At 41.2% G+C, this 20,695-nt stretch overlaps 2 protein-coding genes across 5 annotated transcripts in view; one reads left to right on the forward strand and one right to left on the reverse strand.

Moving 5' to 3' along the window:
- The window catches only part of GATB (glutamyl-tRNA amidotransferase subunit B), a 57,787-nt gene extending 42,900 nt beyond the window's left edge, over positions 1–14,887 (forward strand). Inside the window, exons 14-15 of one of the 4 annotated variants that reach the window (XR_014159882.1) lie at positions 1,098–1,137; positions 13,557–14,887. The gene's annotated coding sequence lies outside the window, so the exon portion shown is untranslated. Of the gene's footprint in view, positions 1–1,097; positions 2,817–3,046; positions 3,483–13,556 lie in introns of those variants that run through there. The other 3 variants (XR_014159884.1, XR_014159883.1, XR_014159885.1) reach the window with 3 other exon arrangements.
- The window catches only part of FHIP1A (FHF complex subunit HOOK interacting protein 1A), a 74,876-nt gene continuing 59,841 nt past the window's right edge, over positions 5,661–20,695 (reverse strand). The window contains exons 8-12 of the mRNA XM_081875265.1: positions 19,787–19,974; positions 15,837–16,889; positions 11,805–11,983; positions 10,721–10,859; positions 5,661–5,928 (exon numbers count right to left, since the gene is read on the reverse strand). Coding sequence (XP_081731391.1) covers positions 5,678–5,928; positions 10,721–10,859; positions 11,805–11,983; positions 15,837–16,889; positions 19,787–19,974 — 1,810 coding nt within the window. The 3' untranslated portion in view covers positions 5,661–5,677. The remainder of the gene's footprint in view (positions 5,929–10,720; positions 10,860–11,804; positions 11,984–15,836; positions 16,890–19,786; positions 19,975–20,695) is intronic.

A 20,695-nucleotide genomic window follows, 5' to 3' on the forward strand; every position in this document is an offset into this window, starting at 1 on the left:
GTAATAATACTTTGTAATACTTATTCCTGTATAACTAAACATGCAGCTAACTTCCCTAGAAAGGAGACAGTGGATACAGGTGTGTATAATTGGCTGTATTATTCTTAGTTAAAGACTAACATTCAGCCTCCCCTTTTTAGAAAAGCTACTTAAGCGATAGCTGAGCAAACATGCTTGGATATAGTATCCTCACTAAACTTCTTCCCCTGCAAATTGTGGCCTAGCTGTGGGACTCATTACTGTGAAGGTGGTATTAGTGAACTTAATGGGTAATCTGCTTCTGAAATTAACAAAGATACTATCTCACTGATGATTGAGTTGGTGCTCTCTGCGGCTCCAATATCATAGATTAAATTATAGCTAGGGGACTCTAGACAAGACTCTAATGGCTTGTATCTTTTCTATCTCACCTAAGTCAACAGTAAGTTAGTAGAAAGACTACTTCAGTACTATAAGAAACTGACCTGAAGTGTTCTGAAAGGCTCTGGTTTATTGGCATTGCAGTTTAACATTGTTGCATAGTTTCTGAAGAAAATCAATCCAAATTTAAGTATGGTATCAATGAATTAGAGGGACGTGGGTGGTGCTGTGGGTTAAACCACAGAGCCTAGGACTTGCCGGTCAGAAGGTTGGTGGTTCAAATCCCCACGACGGGGTGAGCTCCCGTTGTTTGGTCCCAGTTCCTGCCCACCTAGCAGTTCAAAGGCACTTCAAAGTGCAAGTAGATAAATAAATACTGCTCTGGCGGGAAGGTAAACGGCGTTTCCGTGTGCTGCTCTGGTTCACCAGAAGTGGCTTAGTCATGCTGGCCACATGACCCGGAAGCTGTCTGCTGGACAAACACTGGCTCGCTTGGCCTATAGAGCGAGATGAGCGTGCAACCCCAGAGTCGTCCGTGACCGGACCTAACGGTCAGGGGTACCTTTAACTTTTTATCAATGAATTAAAGCATCCAGCTCTACATTTTATTAACTAGGTACCCACAGATTGTCCTTTTATTCTGGAAGCAGCAGCAAGTGGATGAAAAACTGACACTGAGTCAAGACAAGAAGGAGTAATCCCACCAATCTTGATCATTGTCCTGTTTGTTTTTAAAGGCGAACAGGTTTGGAGCCTGACAGTTCTCCTGGACAAAGTGTGAGTATCCAGGAATACATTTTCTTAGCTGTATAAGCTCTGTCCCCTTTTAGAGGCATGAGAGCTTGCCACAGTAATATGTTGGATGCAAGGCTGCCCTTGAAAGATGACACAGGAATTGCAACTGGGGTGAGATGCTATAATTTGCCTTGTAATGAAGAGGCATAGAGAAGAAAACATATAGCTGTCTTGTGATAACTTCAGCCTTACCTTAAAAGCCTGGAAACAACCTACTATATTTTGCATGGCTTCTTGCCAGGAATAGGCATGGGCCATAGGTGGTGTTGGTAGGCCAGAGAATGTATTTTGTTTTGTTGAAATCATTAATTGGAGAGTGGGATGCAGAGAACTGTGAAAGGATATATCCAGATATGTTTGAACCTATGCAACAGGGAGACTCTAGAGAACAGTAGTTGATGTAGCAGCAGGTTGAGGAGCAGTATATTCATAAGTTGCTTTGTGATGTAGGGAAATGTCTTTAAAGTGCTTAGAATAGAGAAACTAAAGACAACTGAATTCAGACTCATTGTATTAAAGTCTTTTTGTGCTGCAAATAAATAAGCTGGAAGAAAACACACAAATGAAACCCACAAAAATTGAGAGTATAGTCCTCCTCATTTTCTACAATTAAGGAGATAAGGTCTGTAAAAAATATTATAAGTATATTAAAAATTACATTGTAGCAGCAGATAGGCCGTAGTATGCCACACACTAATCTTGGTGCAAATGCAGGAAGCACATTAGAGACTTAATTTTTTTCCTCCTATAATATTGTAAGATTGCTGAGAGGCAGTAGGGTGTGTCATTTTAGGGGATGAAACTTAATTTTTGCAAATTTCTTCAGTGAGGGGTCTTAAAAATATGTTTTTGGGTGTGAAAAAAAATCAAATCTGCTATTAATTTTGTGATTGGACAACATTTAGCTTGGTAAATCTATGTTTGATTAAAACGCACCCAAAGTGCTCTTGGAAAACCAAAGAATGATTAAAAAAAATTAGTTTCTCTGCATACAGCATCTTTGGGTTAACATTCCTGTATTCTGCAAGGAGTAGAATTTGTCAGTGTTTAAAAAAGTCAGTTTTCACATAGTCCAACTAATTAGAGTAGCTGTGGCACCTTAACGACAGATAAAGTGACGGTGGCATGAGCTGTCAATTGTGGGAAGAATGTACTTCATCAGATGCATAGAGAGAACTGCAGAGACAGGGCAATGGAATACATTCTACTTAAGACTAAAAGTGTTGTTGTTTTTTTAAAGCCAAGCCTGAACACAGAGGCCTCATGTGAGCGTTAAATCAATAGCCACAAAGATCCAGTCACTTTAACATATGCACAACAAACCCTAGTAGAATGGTAGTCAAATCAGCAAAATGCTTAATTTGAGCCAACTTAAAGAAAGCTGTTAACTATTCCCGCTGCAGAAGTATTTTAGGGCTAGCTTGCTTTCTAAATGCCTTTTTGGGCTAGTACCCATCACTAAATTATTCCAAATAGCTTACTTATGCAAAGCAATCCAAAGCCACATTAAGCAAGATGCAATTTTCACTTTCCCTGAGATGGCATTTATATAGGAATAATTACAACACTACAGCTTGAATTAGTGCTATAATCATGGCTCGGATAATTACACCAGAAGACTGCAGCATTCAATTTCAGAGATGTTTGGAAGGGTGGTTGTTGTTTTTAAAAAAAGATTTGGGTGCTTTTTGACATGAAACAAGCCAAAATAGCAAAGTCTTTGTATTTTGTACTCCTATGTGTCAAGGATCATCATTTGTAGCTGTCATTTTTACTTATTTGTGTATATCATTCTGTGGTTTTCTATTACTAACCCTCCAAAAAGTCACTGTAAAGACTGTGTATAGTAATTCTCCAATTCATAATTTTTAAATTTTATTAAAATCCACAGAGACCAAATAGCCCCTCTCTACTCTCAGCAAGAACCTAACTTCACAAATGTTAACAGTGGCTTACATAAGAGAGGCACAAAGTATCTCCACTGAATGCAGCTCAGAAGATTGGTGAACGGCTTGAGGGCAACTTGACTTAATAAGCAGAGTTTAAGACAGGAATCTTTCCCAGTCTTACCTGGAGATGCCAGGGATTGATGCTGAGACCTTTTTCATGGAAAGCACATGTTCTGCCACTGAACTATGGCCCTTCCCTGATTAATATAAGATGCCATATCCTGGGCCTACATTTCACTGACTGACCAACAAGTGAAATCTGCCCTTCCTGCTGTAATCACGATTCAAACAAAAGATGAATAGTTTCTAACAAAGTAATCTGTTATACTTTTCTATACCACTATTAAATGCTCTGTTAAGCCTTGAACCAAGCCTAAACATTGCGAGGGTGTGTGCACATGATTGCTCCCTTTCAGCAACAAGCATGTCAAAATTTCATGAAACTACAACATAGTCCATACTATGGTAGCCTTGCTGGTTTTCAAATGTCCAACGTTTTAAATGTCTGATTTTCAAAAGCAGCAAATATAATCACATTTTATGTGATTAGCACACCCACGTTATTTAAAAAAACCTCACCTATCTTAACTTTAAATAAGAGCATGAAAATACAATGTCTTTTGAGAGCAATTTTTTAAAAATCTGCTACAGTTAACACATACACAATTAATCAGTCAATCAAAAGGATGGATCGCTTCCCACAGAGACGGTAGCAGGACTAGAATTATGAGATCATTTTATTTTTTATGAAGATGTCACCAGACATGGGGAACGGGCCAAGTAACAGGACTGGCAGATCCTTCCCTGCGTAAGATTTTTACAGCTTGCAATGCTTTGAGAAGCTAAAGGAAGAAGCTCTCTCCTCTTTGATTTCTATGGCCTGCAGGATTCTAAATCCACCCATGGATGATGGTGGGAGAGGAGACTAAGCAAATGGACCCAGTCACAGTAGACCAGTGGAGCAAGAAATGGGGACACTGAAATCCCTCTCTTGCCATTATTGCACTTCTAAACAAATATACACACCATTTTAGGCAACCCCCCCCCGAAAGATGTCTGTGAAATTGCCATTTGCTCAGGTGCCATGTTCTAGCATAGAACATGCAAACCCCAACTGCTACTGTTAGTACCTCAATGTGGAATTTACAAAGAGGAGCAAAGTCTTGTCTTCAGATACTGTTTTCATTGGTTTTGGAGCAGTTTGTCATATTCACCTACTGTAAAAGAAAATGAAGGCTTTCAAGCACAGAGCCACTATTAACACAAAGCCAACTTCAGCACTGGAGGAACAATTACTCTTACTAGCACAAACTGAAATGCAGCTGTAATGCAGCAATTCATCATGTTTGGACCCGTTCTAATGAGTCTCATTACTCACAAAAGAAAATGTTCTTAAGCTATTGGACAGCAGCTGCAACAGGTTCTAGTGTATCTGTCCCAAGTAACATCCTCTTCTCTGCTACTAGGGAGCAAAACATTTCTGCCATCCTTCAAAAGTGCAATGTTAGGACAAGTCAACATACATCATAAATAAACAGCTAGTGTTTTACAATACCACAAAGCTTTCCTTGAACCAAAATAACATTTTAAGCTAAAAAGAAAAAAAACACAGCTTATAAAGGCAGGCTATTTTTTTTCAATTTTGTTTAAAAAAATAGTACTTAAAAAATAGATAGTAACAACTCCCAGATGAAGGTAACCTTTTAACACTACTCAAACAATAACTGGAGTATTTGTGTTCAGCTTATCAATAAAAGTGTACAAATATGGTCTACCAAAAAAGGCTACGGTTTGCATAGAAACATTTCATTGTGTGCAAATATTACTAAAATTTAAGGCTTGAGTGTTTAGTTTATGTAGAGATCTAGCATTTTCAAAGAATGCTGAGAAATGGCCGGGGGGGGGGGGGATTCCATACAGTCTGCACTCAACATCCATTTACTCATTTCATTTAAACTTCAAAGGAATCAACAGCTGAGAGTGTCAGACTTGTCCACAGTGTAAGGCAATATGGTATGTATTGAGCACAGCACCTGCTTTTAGCAAGTCGCAGGCTTATATTTGTTGAATCCATTTGGATTCACAACTCCAGCCACTCACAATGCTGAGGGTAGGGAAGGAATTGTGACCCTCCTCTGGCAAATAGATACCTAAAACGTTATTTGCATAAAAGGCTTATCAGATTTGACATGCTCATCCTGGTAAGCACTCTTACGAAGCAACCAACTTTCCTAGATAGAAAAAAACAACAACCCACAAAAGCAAATCACCTTTCAGCTGGTTACACAATTGTGCCTTTTTAACCAAAAGTGTCTATAGCAGAGTTTAAAAGAAGGGATCTCGAGGTAAGGAAGTTGAAGGGTGGGAATATGGTAAAATAAGAAATTGTTCCATTAATACATCAAGTGTCTATGCTGCACAGTAGGAAATAAGGCCCAACATAAAGGTGTAACAGTTTCTCCCAATCAAGTATTACCAGGAACATAAAGTAGAATTTTCCTTTATAAGTAGCTCTCTGTGTTGTTGTTTTTAAATTAAAACATCCTTTTTTAAAAAAAAAAAAAGTCTTAAACCTAATAAAAATTCTCAAAGTCACCAAATACTTTGTAACAGAGTATGGAGTGTTCCTGTGCAAGAGCAGCCAACTCCTTGAGAAACTCTGGGAAGAGGGCAGCTGCCAGGATGGCATTCCGGATGTGCAGGGGGGCGCTGGGAAGAGCCGTTCCTTTCTTTGCCTTGCTTCCAAAGAAAGGTTGCAGGATGACCTGGGAAGCCTCAGAAACGTTTCCGCCTTTTCCCAAAGCATGGTTGTGCTGTGCATTGTCTGAAAAGGAGAAAGAGAAAAACAAATTTGTTTTGGTGCAAAAGTGATAAAGACAATTGCAACCCAAGTTTAGTACATGGAACTCTAGCCCAGAATCAGTTTTAAATAATTCCTATAGCACTTTCAAAATCTGCCAGGTGCTTTACAATTCTCATTTTCTTTCACCCACACAACCACCCTAGGAAGTTCAGTCGAAGTATTCTCATTCCACCAATAGAGAACCAGGACTGGTGGGCTCTGAATTCTGGCTTTACCGCGTTTTTGTGTGCTCTGGCACATGTCACGGTGTTCTGTTGTGCCAGAAGCAGTTTAGTCAGGCTGGCCACATGACCCGGAATAATAATTATAATATAATATTTATACCCCGCCCATCTGGCTGAGTTTCCCCAGGCAACCTGGACGGCTTCCACCGAATATTAAAAACAATACAGCATCAAATATTAAAAACTTCCCTAAACAGGGCCACCTTCAGTTGTCTGTTAAAAGGAAAATATTGCTGGGAGGGCTTCCATAGGGCATGCGCCACTACTGAGAAGGCCCTTTGCCTGGTTCCCTGTAACCTCACTTCTCGCAGCAAGGGAACCGCCAGAAGGCCCTCGGTGCTGGACCTCAGTGTCGGGGCTGGACGATAGGGGTGGAGACGCTCCTTCAGGTATACAGGACCGAGGCCCGGAAGGCTGTCTGTGGACAAGCGGCGGCTTCTTCGGCCTGAAGCAAGATGAGCGCCACACCTCATAGTCAACCTTGACTGGACTTAACTGTCCAGGGGTCCTTTACCTTTACACCTTACAATATAGCTTTCTAGTCTCCAGTAAATACATTTCCTACATGCACATGTTTTCTGTATGCTCTAATCTTAAACAAAATCATCGTCATTAAGGCTGAATATAAATCCGTCGGTATTCAAAATGTAAGGTGGTGCCAAAAAAATTCCCCATATACATATACAAACCACATTTACTTTACAGCTTGAGGAAGAAAAGTGTTCATTTTATTGGTAAAATTGGATCTGAGCATTCCGCCATAACCTAGGCACAGTTCAAATAGTCTTGTATATACCATTACCACAGGCCATTTCTACCTTATATTCCCTAATTGACATAATGATACAAATTGATGGACAACTGGCTGCAGGCACTGCAATTTGATTGCTGACATTATGAGCTTGACTAAGCGCCAAACTTGCAGCTATCCAGGCATTTGTTTATTCTATAAGCCTTAATATGGTTGTGCATGTTGGGGGGGGGGCAGCACAGGCAGTGACTGTAGCCTGTGTTCAGATTTATTAAAAAATGTGCAACATCTTTGCAAATAATCAATCCTTTTTTTTTTAATAATAAAGGTGTTGGGGGGTGTGTGTGAGAGAGAGAGAGGGGGGGAGGAGAGATGAAGAACTAAATAATATGAACCAAACTATAATAATATTCACTGAATATTGGGACTTGTTCACACAGCATGAATAAGTTTTTTGGCTAGATGAAGCCAGGTTAAGAATATGATAGGAAAAGATCTCATAGTGAGCCCTAAGGGAAGACCTAAAACGGGAGCCAGGATCCAAAGAAACATAAATATAATTCTATGTCCTGGAGGGAGTTTGAGGCTTGTTTTTCCCCTCTAAAAGCATTCCTCATGTCCCCATGAAGTCTCATTTTGAAACCTAGGCCTGATTCAGATGCAGTTTATGATATAACCTAGGAGTCAACCATAATGGAAGCCATAGGCAGGAACCTAAGCAACTGTTGATCCCAGTCATTGGATGTTGGGTTTCAAACCCAAAATCCATAGCTCAAGTTACAGTGCCTCACAACAGCAAGCTTTTCTGTAGTAGTTATCTGAAACAGCTTCCCAAATCCTATGACCTCTACTAAGCATCTTATTTACTGCACACACCCATGATAGGATAATAATACATTAAGAAGCAGGCAATGATCTTGCAAGCTCCATAGTATATTAGAAGATGTCAGTATGTCAATTATAAATGGAGCTACATTAAGATGAACCCTCAAAGGGAGGGGGAGGAGACATTGGCCTCTGCTGCTTCCCACAGCACTACTGAAATGCTTCAAATTAAATCAAGCAGAAAGGCAAGGATTTTACTTCCCAAAATAAGTGACTTCTTTACACATACTACTGGTAAGCAATTAGTCACTATGGTTACTGTGCTCATCAGATTCTGCACATTTCCCCATTACCCCCTGAACATAGCTTCTAATGAAAATTTATACCCATAAGAACGGTGCTCTGATACAGTGATTCTAGCAAGATAAGAACCAGGGCTGGGGGGAAGGGGCAGGAATTTAATTATGAAAGCAGAACACAGACCAACTTCAGTCTACGGAACATCCACATTACTTCCAGATGATTCAGGAAACAGAGGTATATTGTCTCTGAAGACAGAGGTTCCATTTAGGCATGGCTGCCAAACCTATTATCTATGCATTGGTCTAAGAGCAATCAACCACCACATCTGTTGGTGGTCATTATACCACATCAGCTTGTGATGGTCACTGAATGCTGTGTGAAGTAGTGCTTTGATTTGTTTATCATCAAGCTATAACCTAGCAGATATCATCAGTGAGGTGTAGGAAGAGGAGAGATACCCTTTCCCCGCATTTTTCATAGTTTTGTAAACCTGTGACTTGCTTCCTCTTGGTCATCTTTCATCTCAATTAAAGAAACCTCCAATACAAGGACATTCTTTATAGAGAGCTCTTCAAACACTGCTTGGGATGTCACCATCCTGATTAATTTGGGGTAGGCAAGAAACTGTGACTGTCATCATCACCTCTGACTATGCATCTTTGTGAATAAGTAAAATGGCACCAGTTCCAACAATCCTTGAGGAGCCTCTGCTGTTTACTTCCCTTTACTTTGAGAACTTTCTGTTGATTCCTACCCTTTGCTTCACAATCCATAAACAGATATCGCTTCTTATCCCATAACTGCTGGCTGCTGCTCTGCAGTACTTTTGCAAGGGACCTCACCGTCCCTATTTGAATAGTTTGCTGACCCCCTCAAACAAATAAGCAAAGGCTTTTCTTTCAATCAGCATGGCTTGTTTCCAGACTTTGTCATGCTCAGTACAGACCCCCTGAAGCCTATGGGTTTATGTTAGTTAGGAAAATCTGATATCTCTGTGGCAACAGCTCTACCTTGACAGGTGACACCCAAATCCTAGTACGACAAATAGAGCTACTCATTCAGCACACTAATAACTGGGTGACAAGGAACTCAAAGTCCCAAATTTAAGAAGCAGTTTGGAGATTTGGTACAAGAGCTGTTTAAAGGAAGTGACCTCTAGTGCACATGGATAGTTTTATCTCCCAAGTTTCCTTTTAAACAGCTTTCGCGCAAAAAAAAATCTTCGAGACTGCATGGTTGTAAGTAGGCAACCTGGGAATTCTCTGCAAGAAGGTCTAGAGAGGGAATAACAGAAAATGTGCATACCTTTCTCAGTCACAGGTAATACACTTTACTACGCATGACCCTGCTTGTGCTTCAGTCACAGTAATAAAACTTGACTGGCTAATGCATGAGAACTGGTGGTAATATATTCAGAAGGCAGCTGCAGATGGGGAAGCTGTTCCGCATGATAAGACCAAACAACTCCTCCCCTCACCGCCAGGGAGTTATGGAAGGACTTATTTTTAACATGGTCAACTCCACTTGAGAGAGCACATTCATGAAATGTTGGACATGCTCATCTCTCACGACAATGCATAAACTGCAGAGGTTCCCCCCCCCCCCCCTAGGATTCCTAAATGAATGTTTGCAACCACACTCCCCATCACATGGTCATTCTAAAAATAAAACAACTCACACACATATTACCAGTTACCCTTCTGCTAGTCCTGAAAAGAAGAAAACATGGTTACTCCCTTCAGGAGTTATAAGTTATAGTGAAAAGCAGCCGTGCCCTTACAGAGATATTTTAAGGGAGTGGGGTCCATTGTCATAAAGATAACTGGGTCAACCTGGGCAAGTTACCTATCTCAACCTACCCTACCTTGGTGCCTTGTAATGAGAATAAACCAAGACAACCATGTACATTGCCCACAGCTGCTTGGAGGAAGAGGAGATGAGGAAGGGGAAGAGAACACACCTCCAATGTATAGCACAGGCTTTCTGTGCAGGAGATTCCGAGTGTAATCAATGGCATCACCAGTTAAAAGGATAAGATAGCAGGGGATGGGGAATACATCTGCCCCAGATCCTGGGGAGCTGCTGCCAGTCAGAGTAGACAATACTAAGCTATATATGCAACTAAGTCTGCCCTAATATATATAAAGCAAATTCTTTTGTTCCTGTAAACCTAACAGGGTATCTAAATTTTGCTCTTGCAGACAAGGCAAGATTGTTGCTTCACCCTGCTTCTACAAGAAAGCAGCCACAGCCTGTATGTCCTTTAACCAGGTCTCTTATTATAGGATAGTTCTGCAGACACCTTTGATACTGTACCATAGATCTTCCTGAAGGGCTCAGCTCAAGCACCCCAGGGCCCAGTGTGGGGTGACCCATACTCCCAGCGGTGCGACCACATAGTGAAGCGAACACTCAAAATATTCCAACCTTCTCCATCTAAAGGAAGGGTGGGTGGGATGTTTCACATTGTATTTAATCCCAATATATTAAGACTACCACATAGTTAAAGCAAACCCAAAACATGCTTTCATAGGAACATAAACATAGTGAACATCTTACTAATTTGAGATCTTGTTAAAAATAAGTAATAGATAGTAATACATGTTTTTTAAAAAATAATTTTATGCTTTTAAGAATAGTAGTTACTTGCCTTTAGTCAATGACTCCAGAGGAATATCTGACATGTCCACCCGTAAAAGCAGGTATTGCTGGGCTTCTATGAGTAGTCCAGGGAAGTCCTTTTCAATGGAAGCAAACTGCTCAATTTTGTTTTTCACAGATGCCAGCACCTGCCAAAACAATAGCAGCAATAAATCTTTATATTGTCATTTGAGTCGCGTCCCAAATCATCTGTTTACTGTGTCCCTTGCTCTCAAAATCACATTAAGGGCAGCTGTGGTGCCAAGCTCTGCCCAACAGCATTATTAACGCATCAACTTTAAGGCACCATTCAGTGGCAACTAAAGAAAAAGATCAGGGTAAAGTATTTTGCAATTCTTCTTTGTTTTTAAAGGAAGGGGTGGCACAGGGCGTCTTATTCTACTGAAGTGTGATTAGAAACCATGGAAATTCACAAGGGAGATCTCTAGATTTTTCATTGCAGCCTTGTGGAGTGAGGCCCAATAGAGTTAAGTTGCAAATAAAGGTAAAGGAACCCCTGACCATTAGGTCCAGTCATGACTGACTCTGGGGTTGCGGCACTCATATCACTTTATTGCCCGAGGGAGCTGGCGTACAGCTTCTGGGTCTAAGCCGCTTCTGGCGAACCAGAGCAGCGCACGGAAATGCCGTTTACCTTCCCGCTGGAGTGATACCTATTTATCTACTTGCACTTCGTGCTTTTGAACTGCTAGGTTGGCAGGAGCTGAGACTGAGCAACAGGAGCTCACCCTGTCGTGGGGATTCGAACCGCCAACCTTCTGATCAGCAAGTCCTAGGCTCTGTGGTTTAACCCACAGCGCCACTCGCGTCCCTAAGCTGCAAATATACAGGGATATAAATTGTAGAACAAACTGACGCTAAAACCCGACCACAATTGCTTGCATTCATTCCTCGTTCCCTTTTCCTCTTAGAAGGACGACTATAAACTCCTTGGAGCAAGGACCTGGCTGTTGCTTATGTCATTCTGTCATTCTAGCATTCATGCATAATGGTGGCACTATATCTCGAGAATGTTTAACAACAAATTATATCTTCAACCATATTAGGACTTCTGTCAAACAATCATGAAGTACCTGGTACAATGACCGCACACTAGGCTGGAACACCATGTTGGTATTGAGCAGAAAGGAACGAAGGAGGGGCTGTGGGTAACTTGCCAAATGAGTGACAATGCCAATGAGCAGCAAGTTGACATGCAAGGAGTTCTCCATCATGTTTTCCAGCTTTGAGAGCACCACACTGATAAATGGACCTGCAGATTTAAAAAAAAAAAACCACACACACAAGCGATTAATTGTTAAAAGAACATAAGACTGAAGAAAGGAAAGGTGCTGCAATGTTAAGAAGCATTGTTTTCCAGCCCATTTGGGCCTTTGGGTAAGCTCACTTTGTGCTGGTTGTAGTGCTACCAAGGCAGGCTGTACTGGAGTCCAACAATGGCTCATCTGCTTGCATCAGACTTCCACAGAAATAAGCCAAGCTCCTTCTCCCCAAAATACTTAAGAAGTATCGCTTATTTTCCCTGTCAATTAGTCCCCTGCTTAAAACCCTCTCCTTCCCACCCATTCAGCCTTCTTCATTTGCTCCCATTCCACTTACTGGGCTGACCGGCAGCAGCCCTCTTGCTCCAGCAAGCCACAGAGGACTTCCTTCCTTCTCTTCTCCAGCAGCTGCCCCTGCAGACTGCAGTTTCTACAGGGCTAACACAATGTCAAGTAGCCCTACATTTCCCATGGGCTACATTGGCCTAGCCTGACATGCTTCGGAGAAAGGAGAGACCCCCTCCTCCTTTCTTCTCTCTCCCTGCAGCTTGACATGACCTGCCAAGAGGGAGAGGGTCAGGAAGGGAATTCTGCCCTGTTTTCAACCCAGCACAATGGGCACTTCCTGTCTCCTCTACCTGCTCCCTGCTGTGGAAAGAAGGGAATTTTGACTTGGAGATCAGCCACACATAGCAATGCTATGAGGGGCTGCACTAATGCAAGGCTGCACTGCTCTAAACATAGAACTCCCCCACCCCTCGCTCGGGAGGACACAACTACCACCAGCACCCAGCCCAGGAATTGCACAATGGCATTCTTACACATATCCTTTTCCTAAGCTTAGGAGGGAGTACAGACAGTGACAGCCTCATGCTATTTTAGCATGGTCTTGGAGCTCTGGCATTTCACAGTGTCTACTTCATAGAGGCTTGACCAATTAATTGATATAAAAGGGTTTGAAATGGCAAGCAGGGCACAGCTGGACATCGCTGCCCCACTTGCCATGCCTAAGATGCCACTATGCAGCATAGCATTAGAATCAGGTTTCTCAGCCTTCCTACACAGCAGTTAAAATCCAGGAAGTCCATCAGAGATGACTGTGACCTTTTAACCTCTGCTGCGCCAAGAAAAGTTTGCGTTGCCAAGGAAGAGTATTAAAAGCTCAACACCTTTTGTTTAGCATGGCCATGTTGCTATATGCACAGTGCACAGGAATCAGAGAACTGTAGAGTTGGAAGGGACACTGAGAATCATCTAGTCCAACCTCCTGCAAAGTAGAAATATACAGCTGTCCCATACAGGGTTTTGAACCTACAACCTTGGCATTATCAGCACCACGTTCTAACCAACTGAGCTATTCTGTGAAAGGCTGTGACTCAGAGGGCGAGCACATGCGTAAGGTCCCATGTTCAATCCCTGGCGTCTCCAGGCAGAGCTGGGAGAGACTAGCAGTAGGATTGCTTGCAACCACTGCAAGTTCTCCCATGCAATCTTGCAATTCTTAATAATTATGGAGCTTCTTCTTATTTAATCCCCTTGTCCTACTGGAACACTCTTTTTCAGACACTGATGATTACTGCTGACATGATCCAAGAGCAAAAGCTGTGCGAGAGATTAAGAGAAAAGTATGGGGGTGGTAGATACTGAATGGTAAACTATTCTGGAAATACATAAACGGCTTTAGTTGCACAAGGGTTCTTGCTGCAAGGTGAGTTGTTTCCAGAGACTTAACCATGGTACATATAAATGGCCCTGTCATCACTAAGCTAGCTTCAAGCATCTTGTTAGATGAAGAATCTCAGGTGACAAGTGGAGGTTTACAAGCTTTGCAAGCGGAGTATCACGGACTAATTAGATCAAAATTAATGGTGTTATACAAAACTCACCGTGCAGGCAGACATAAAACTAATTGGGGTCCTATTCATAATAAAAGTTTTATTTGCCACATTACATTCCCATTACTAAAATACTGATTGTGTCCTTGTCGGTGGATGAATGAGTTGGGATTTGAATCGCAATAAATTATTAGAAGGAGCGCATGCTATTTTTTTCTCAACGAACACAAAACATTAGTACCACATACAAAGATCAGTTCATTGTCCACCTTGAGTTCTGAACAAAAGAAATCTTCTTATTCCTTGACACAGAAACTATGTTTCAGTGCTACAATCCTATGGGAAAGGAGGAATTAACAGAATTCTTTATGCTGGCTGTGTTTCGATGATAAAATTGTGGTTTAACAAACCAAAATATGGAAAGCTCTCGGCATTTACATGCAGCTCCTTCCTTTACATAAACGGGAAAACAAGCCAGGAGGCCCAAGGCTTACTGCAGCTCATCCTAGTAATGTTAAAATATGGTTTACTGTTACATGCCAGCTGGGCGATTGAGAAGGAAGATGCCACTCAAAGAGCTGAAGATGTATTAATACTGCAGTAATGTAAAATGTTAACTTTTCCTAATTTGACTGATCCATGTGGGTTTTGGAATATCAAAGTTACCACCAACTGCTACTGTTCAGAAGCCACAAAGCTCCTGGTCTTTTAGCAACACAAACCCAACTATTTATGAAGATTTTTTTCGCTAAGCTGATTATTTTTCACAGTGGCCAGACAGCTGCACCAGTGGAAAGGAAATTATTTCCAGACCAGAATAATAAATCTGATAGCAATATGCTTATTCAATTGCATTACTCAGTTTAATTGATCGATGGAGTTATGTGACATCTAGCCATATTTAACATTCTCTTCGTCCCCACCCTTTCCCTGAAAAGTATTATCCGGACAATTTCTCAGTTATGTTGTATTGCCTGGATCCTTATGGGAACAGAAAAGTGCTGAAAAAATACCATTTTAAATTAGTAAGTAACAATAAATGGAAGTTTGCTTTAATTATTTGCTTTTGTCATTATGAGCACATATTTGAAATTTCCCAGCCATTTTACAACCATCATTTCCGCCCCCCCAATAGGGTGAATATTCATATCATGTCATTCAGAGGAGCTGAGATAATTCAGAACAGATTGTGTTCCAAGAGCTACCAAAGTTAAATAAATAACAGTGTTTTTAAGCCCAAATACAATGTGTCCTGCTAACATCATTACAATAAAATCCTTTTAGGGAAGTGTGATATTGAAAACAGGATGAATTCAATTCAACAGTGCTAAGCGTTTCACAATTGGTAGGGAGCAAAATGTCTCAATGTGCAGGTAAAATGGGGCAGATGCACAGAATGGCAGCAGAGCTGCCATCTAGTGATCAGAAGTGACTAAGACATTTGCAACTTTAATTTTGCAGTGAATAAACAAGGTGTTGTTGTTTTGTCTTACTAGAAATAATTGTTGTTGTTTAGTCATTTAGTCGTGTCTGATTCTTTGTGACCCGATGGACCAGAGCATGCCAGGCACTCCTGTCTTCCACTGCCCCCCGCAGCTTGGTCAAACTCATGCTGGTAGCTTCGAGAACACTGCCCAACCATCTCGTCCTCTGTCGTCCCCTAGACAGAGGATGAGATGGACTAGAAATAATAGCTATTGTCAACTCTTTCTGTGGCAATTGCTCTTTAGCAGTGCCTGCTGTAATAGTTCGATTATCCCTTTTCCTAAACTATGTAGGGATATTTTCTAGAATTATGCTGCTATCAGAGAATTTCTGTACAGGATATAGTGAGAAGTATATTGGTCTACTTAAGATTTCATTGGTATGAAATCCAAGCCAAGAATATATCTACACTTAATATTCAATGTCAACATAACCAATAAGTCTCTTATTCACATAGCCCTCTCCCCCACCAAGAACATTATTGTTTAAAAGAGTTTTAAGTGACTTGTTTAGAAAATTTCACCTGTAAATGGGATGCTCTGGGTCCTTGCTGGATTGCCAGACCATACATCTTTTGGTCCAAAAGGTGAAGGCATACTTTCTGCTGATGGTGTGTCGGCTGAAAAATTTTCAAAGTCTTCTTCCTCTTCCACAGGAGAGATTGGTTCAGGAATAAGCAATTTAAGTTCTACCAACTCTGTAGGGGTAGAATCCAACTCTTTAATGATGTTATCACACTGGGAAATAAAATCCTCACTTTCGGGGCTCAGCAAGCTCGTGTTAGCATTGTGGTCTTCTTCTAGGCAAGACAGCTTTAGTTCCAAGTCTGGCTGCGGGGTTTCAGCAACGCTGTCATGGATTTGTTTGACTGTTGCGTGCTGGGTCAAGTTTGAATTTTTCATATTGTGTTCCTCCAAACTGGAGTCTGTCTGGGGACTTTTAAGGGGACCATTGGCAGGGAGCGACTGCTGATCATCTGTGCTTTGAGATTCTGACACCGAAGCTTCCTCCTTTACGCTGTCTGCTTCCTGAGCATCCTTTTCAGCACATAACCTATAAACCATGACATCATCCTGAAAGTCTGATTCTTCTATATATGACCCTTTGATCAGCATGATTGCATTTTTCTTCATTTCTTGAATGTGCTTTGGTGGCGCTGCAGGTGGTTGTGGGTCTACATTTCCTAAAGCATTATCATGCTGTGGAGAGCCCGAATCAGATCCAGGAGAGATCCCCGTATCATAGCTATCATCCCATTCCAGCTCCAGCTGCAACTTTTCTCCCAAAGGCGTTATCTGAGAGGAACTTGTATTACTAGGTGTTCTGTGCTGAAATCGGAAAATGGGCTGGTCTAGGTTTTTACCATCCTCCTCAGCTAGGGTTTGGATAAAGGTACGTGGATCAGGGTTTTCACCATCATATGGAGCAGACCAAACCTGGCAGTCTTTCATACAGTGGAGTATGAGGGATTGAGCATCCCAAAGGTACTGCAGGTAACTGATATCAACAGTCTTCCCATATTCCACAATACATGTGGAGTCTGCAGTACCTCTGCTGCTGGACTCTTCAGTTGTACCTGAAATGCAATGGCAGGGAGTCACAGGGTGTCGAACAGCAACACAAACATGCATAGAAAGATCCTATGAATATGCTTGTAACTTATACCTTGGTTACACAACTATCATAGTCACGTGGCACATGAGTAAATAGCACTATTCCACAAGCAGGCAAATTTACAGAGAGAGATGTGGCTATTTAGATTAGGCCAAAGGAAGAAGATTTGCCAGTTTCCCTAGACTAGATAGTCCCCGTTTTATGCAGACTAGTTCAATGGTCCTTAAAACTTGGAAGTAAGCTCCTGAACAGCAAGATGCTATCAGCTAACAAGCTACAATGGTGCAGAAGTGATTTATGCAACTGCTGCAAACTCACATCCTGTCCCTGCAAGTGGGGCAAAGGGAAGGATTTCTCCCACTTAATTTTAACAAAACTTTCCAAAGCAAATTAATGTTGAGCTATGTTGCTCCTAGAGGCTGCCAGATTCCACAAGATGCAGTAGAGAGAAACCTGCCCTGTCCTGTCCGTAATGGCACACCGTTTTGTGCTCCTCAGTGGTCCAAGAAACCAGGTCACTTGCCAAGCCTCTTCTAAATCAGTTCACTATAGATGGTTGAATGAACTCCAGTAGAGTTCATTACTACTGAACTCCTATTTCAGATCTTGCTCTTATTATAAGCTCAAGGGAAAATCCTCCTGCAATGATCCAGCTGAAGTTTAAATGACTTAAGGAAGCTCCATGTATTACAAATCAAACAGGCAGTACTGAGCAACAAAACAGCCAACTGACTGAAATTTTTTAGAGAACAGACAAACAAATGTGGAGAAAGCCTGAATTTGGCAAAATTGGTCTGTGGTGTGGAATGTCCTTTATTTTTATGGATGGCTCTAAAACATTTAGCACAACAGTTTGCCTTGCAACAAGAAGTTCAATGAATCCCCCCCCCCCAAACAATAAAAAGGTGTATTTTTTCATTGGCATTGCAATACTTCCTCGATCTGACTGAATTGTCAGCCATAAACACAGAAACAATGAAGTGTTAAAGATCATGTCACTGGTCACCGGAAAGGCAATTTCCACCAAATTTCCAATAAATTTGTTCAACTGACCTATGACCAAGATGTCCTAAGATATTTATGATGCTCTTGTAGACAAAATACAAAAGTTTGGGGCAATCGACTCAAGTTTTATTAGGTTGCATAGCTGACATTTCTTTCCAATGGGGAATGGTTTTACTTTTGATGGATTTGAAAGAAGGGGCAATGCTCCCATCTCAAAAACTCCAAGTGTGTTATAATACATACTTAGCTGCATTTACTGTTAGAACCACCTCCGAGAGGCAGGTTAGGTTGAGAAACAACTGCTTGAATAAAGGTACCTAGAGAGGTATGTAGTTGAGCATGGGTGTGAAACTCTGGTTTCCCATGTGCAAACAAGGGATAGGGGGGAAATTTGCTCAGTTTTCATTTTAATGCTAACTCACTAAAAATGGAGATATGCTTCAAAAGTTGCAATTCTCCAAATTTTGCAAGGCAGCTCTGAAACCAAATATTGTCTACAGAAAGCATTTATTTTTGGAGAGTGTGCACAATAATGCTTGTATTAGTGAAAATAATGACAACAATGCGTTGAGAAAATTGCTTGCATAAATGCATATATTATGAGAAATGCACACAATTATGTATTGTTTTTCATGAGGAATTCTTTTCGACTTGCTAAACTGATGCAGAAATAAGACAAACTGAAGTTGAGGCTGGAAAAAAAATGAGAAACTGAAATCAACAGCTGTCTATTCCTAGTGTGAACCCAGTAGTAATGTGGACCACTTGCTGATACAGTGGTACCTTGGTTTAAGAACAGCCCTGTTTACGAACAATTCGGTTTACGAACTCCGCAAAACGGGAAGAAGTGTCCCGGTTTACAAACTTTACCTCAGTCTAAGAACGGAATCCGAATGGTGGAAGGGCACCGGCGGCGGGAGGCCTCATTAGGGAAAGCGCACCTTTCCCTAAGAACGGACTTCCAGAACGGATTAAGTTTGTAAAGCTAGGTACCACTGTACTTGCACCTCTTTTCCTGTTCTCTCAGAATATTAAAAGCCACCACATGGCAAAGCAACTGCTTACATAAGGTAGGAAGAAAAGACAAGGGCTCCCTTCCCCCACCCACCATCTTATGGTGGACATTGGAGATATCTCCTTGATTACAGTATGTTCTTGTATACTATTTGCATGGTGTGTCAATGTAAATTACTTTCATTCACAGTATCCTGAATGCTCTTATGGGTGAGTAACGCAAATACAGTCAAGATGTCCGTAACAGATCTTGTTGTTTATAAACTGTAAATAAAAGAAAACCCTTTAAAAAAAGGCCTTTCAGAAGAGTTTTCCATATTTTTCCAAACAGTCTGCATGTTCATGCACACACACATTTATTCCTGAAACTTCCTCCTCCTTATTCTAACTTGCGGTAAGGAAATCCACACTTAATAGTGTATGGTGTGTGTAATCAGAAACTTAGCATCCTACACACAGGTATTAGTAGTAGTAAATAATCAGCTCTTCAATCCAAATTCTGACAAGAGTAAAGAGGTTTTCACAAAATCTCATGAGACTGGTGTAAGAGAGAAGGAAGCATTTGCCTGGAACACAGAAATCCTGCACTAAAGTCCTCACGCTGCTTTAAGTGCATAGCGTGGGTGTGATGCAGGGAGGGTGTGTGTGTGTTTGTGTGTGTGTGTGTGTTCTTTCGTTTGTCCAGCAGAATATGAATCTAGCCAAATGTTACACATGGGAGAAATTAAGAAACTTAATGATAATCATGAACTCAATGCCACTGAATACGCCACAAGGAACAAAAGAGGAAAAACAGCCTGACGCCAACTTGTCCATTCAGAAAACAGGTGAAATATTTACCTGCCCTGTGTATGTTTTTCCTCCACAGGATATAATCTTTTTCTTGTTTTTCAAAAGTCAGAGTAATCCCACTAGAGCAGCAGACTGGAGTCAAGGCAAGCAATCTAGCAGCAGATACAGAATACCAATCTCGTTCCCTCACAGCCCATCTTTGGCTGAACATGATGTGATTACAGGGTATCAAGTACCTAGGAACAGAGGGTTTCATTAATTAAGTGCCGTGACATAGCTCTTATAAAAAAGTTATTCTCCAGCCCTCATTTATTCCTTAAAGCTAAATCACATAGATGAGCCAAATTTTATAATACCAGCTGTCTCAGGTCTGATGACTGAACTGCCGAGTTGTTACTTGTCTGCAGGATATGGAAAATACAACAAGGATGGACTGCCGAAGAGTGGACTCCAGTTTGGTGAAGGATGGTGAAGGAACCAAACTGGTTCACCATCATCATAGGAATACTAGCAATTGGCATAACACTACCCAACAACCAGGTACTCAAGCTGCCGATCTTACAGGGATGTATCTGACTGGTAAGTTGTTGTGAAAGTGCAGTGCCAAGCCATCTAACTCTCATTAGGCTTCCTCAAAACTATTTTGCAAAAAATGATCATATTCTTCCTAAAGCACTCACAAATCCTAGGAAGTACTGACCCTTTTCAGAAACAAGACACATCACTCTGTATGCAGAAGAGCCTCTGTCAATTTAGTTCGAATGAATGTAAATTCCTTCACTCAGTCTGCTAAATTTGTGGAAAGTCTACTTTCATTCTTCTAAGTGGTTTGTGATTTTAAAAAAATTCTCGTTTTTCATTTTTTCGGCACTAGATGCCTAGGACTGACAGTGAGCTTTCTGTACATCCTAAAACAGAAGTGTGTGATCTTCACCCACAACAGTGTAACACATACAT

Source organism: Podarcis erhardii, assembly GCF_964252035.2.
Source record: "Podarcis erhardii genome assembly, chromosome: 9".
Classification (NCBI taxonomy): Eukaryota; Metazoa; Chordata; class Lepidosauria; order Squamata; family Lacertidae; genus Podarcis; species Podarcis erhardii.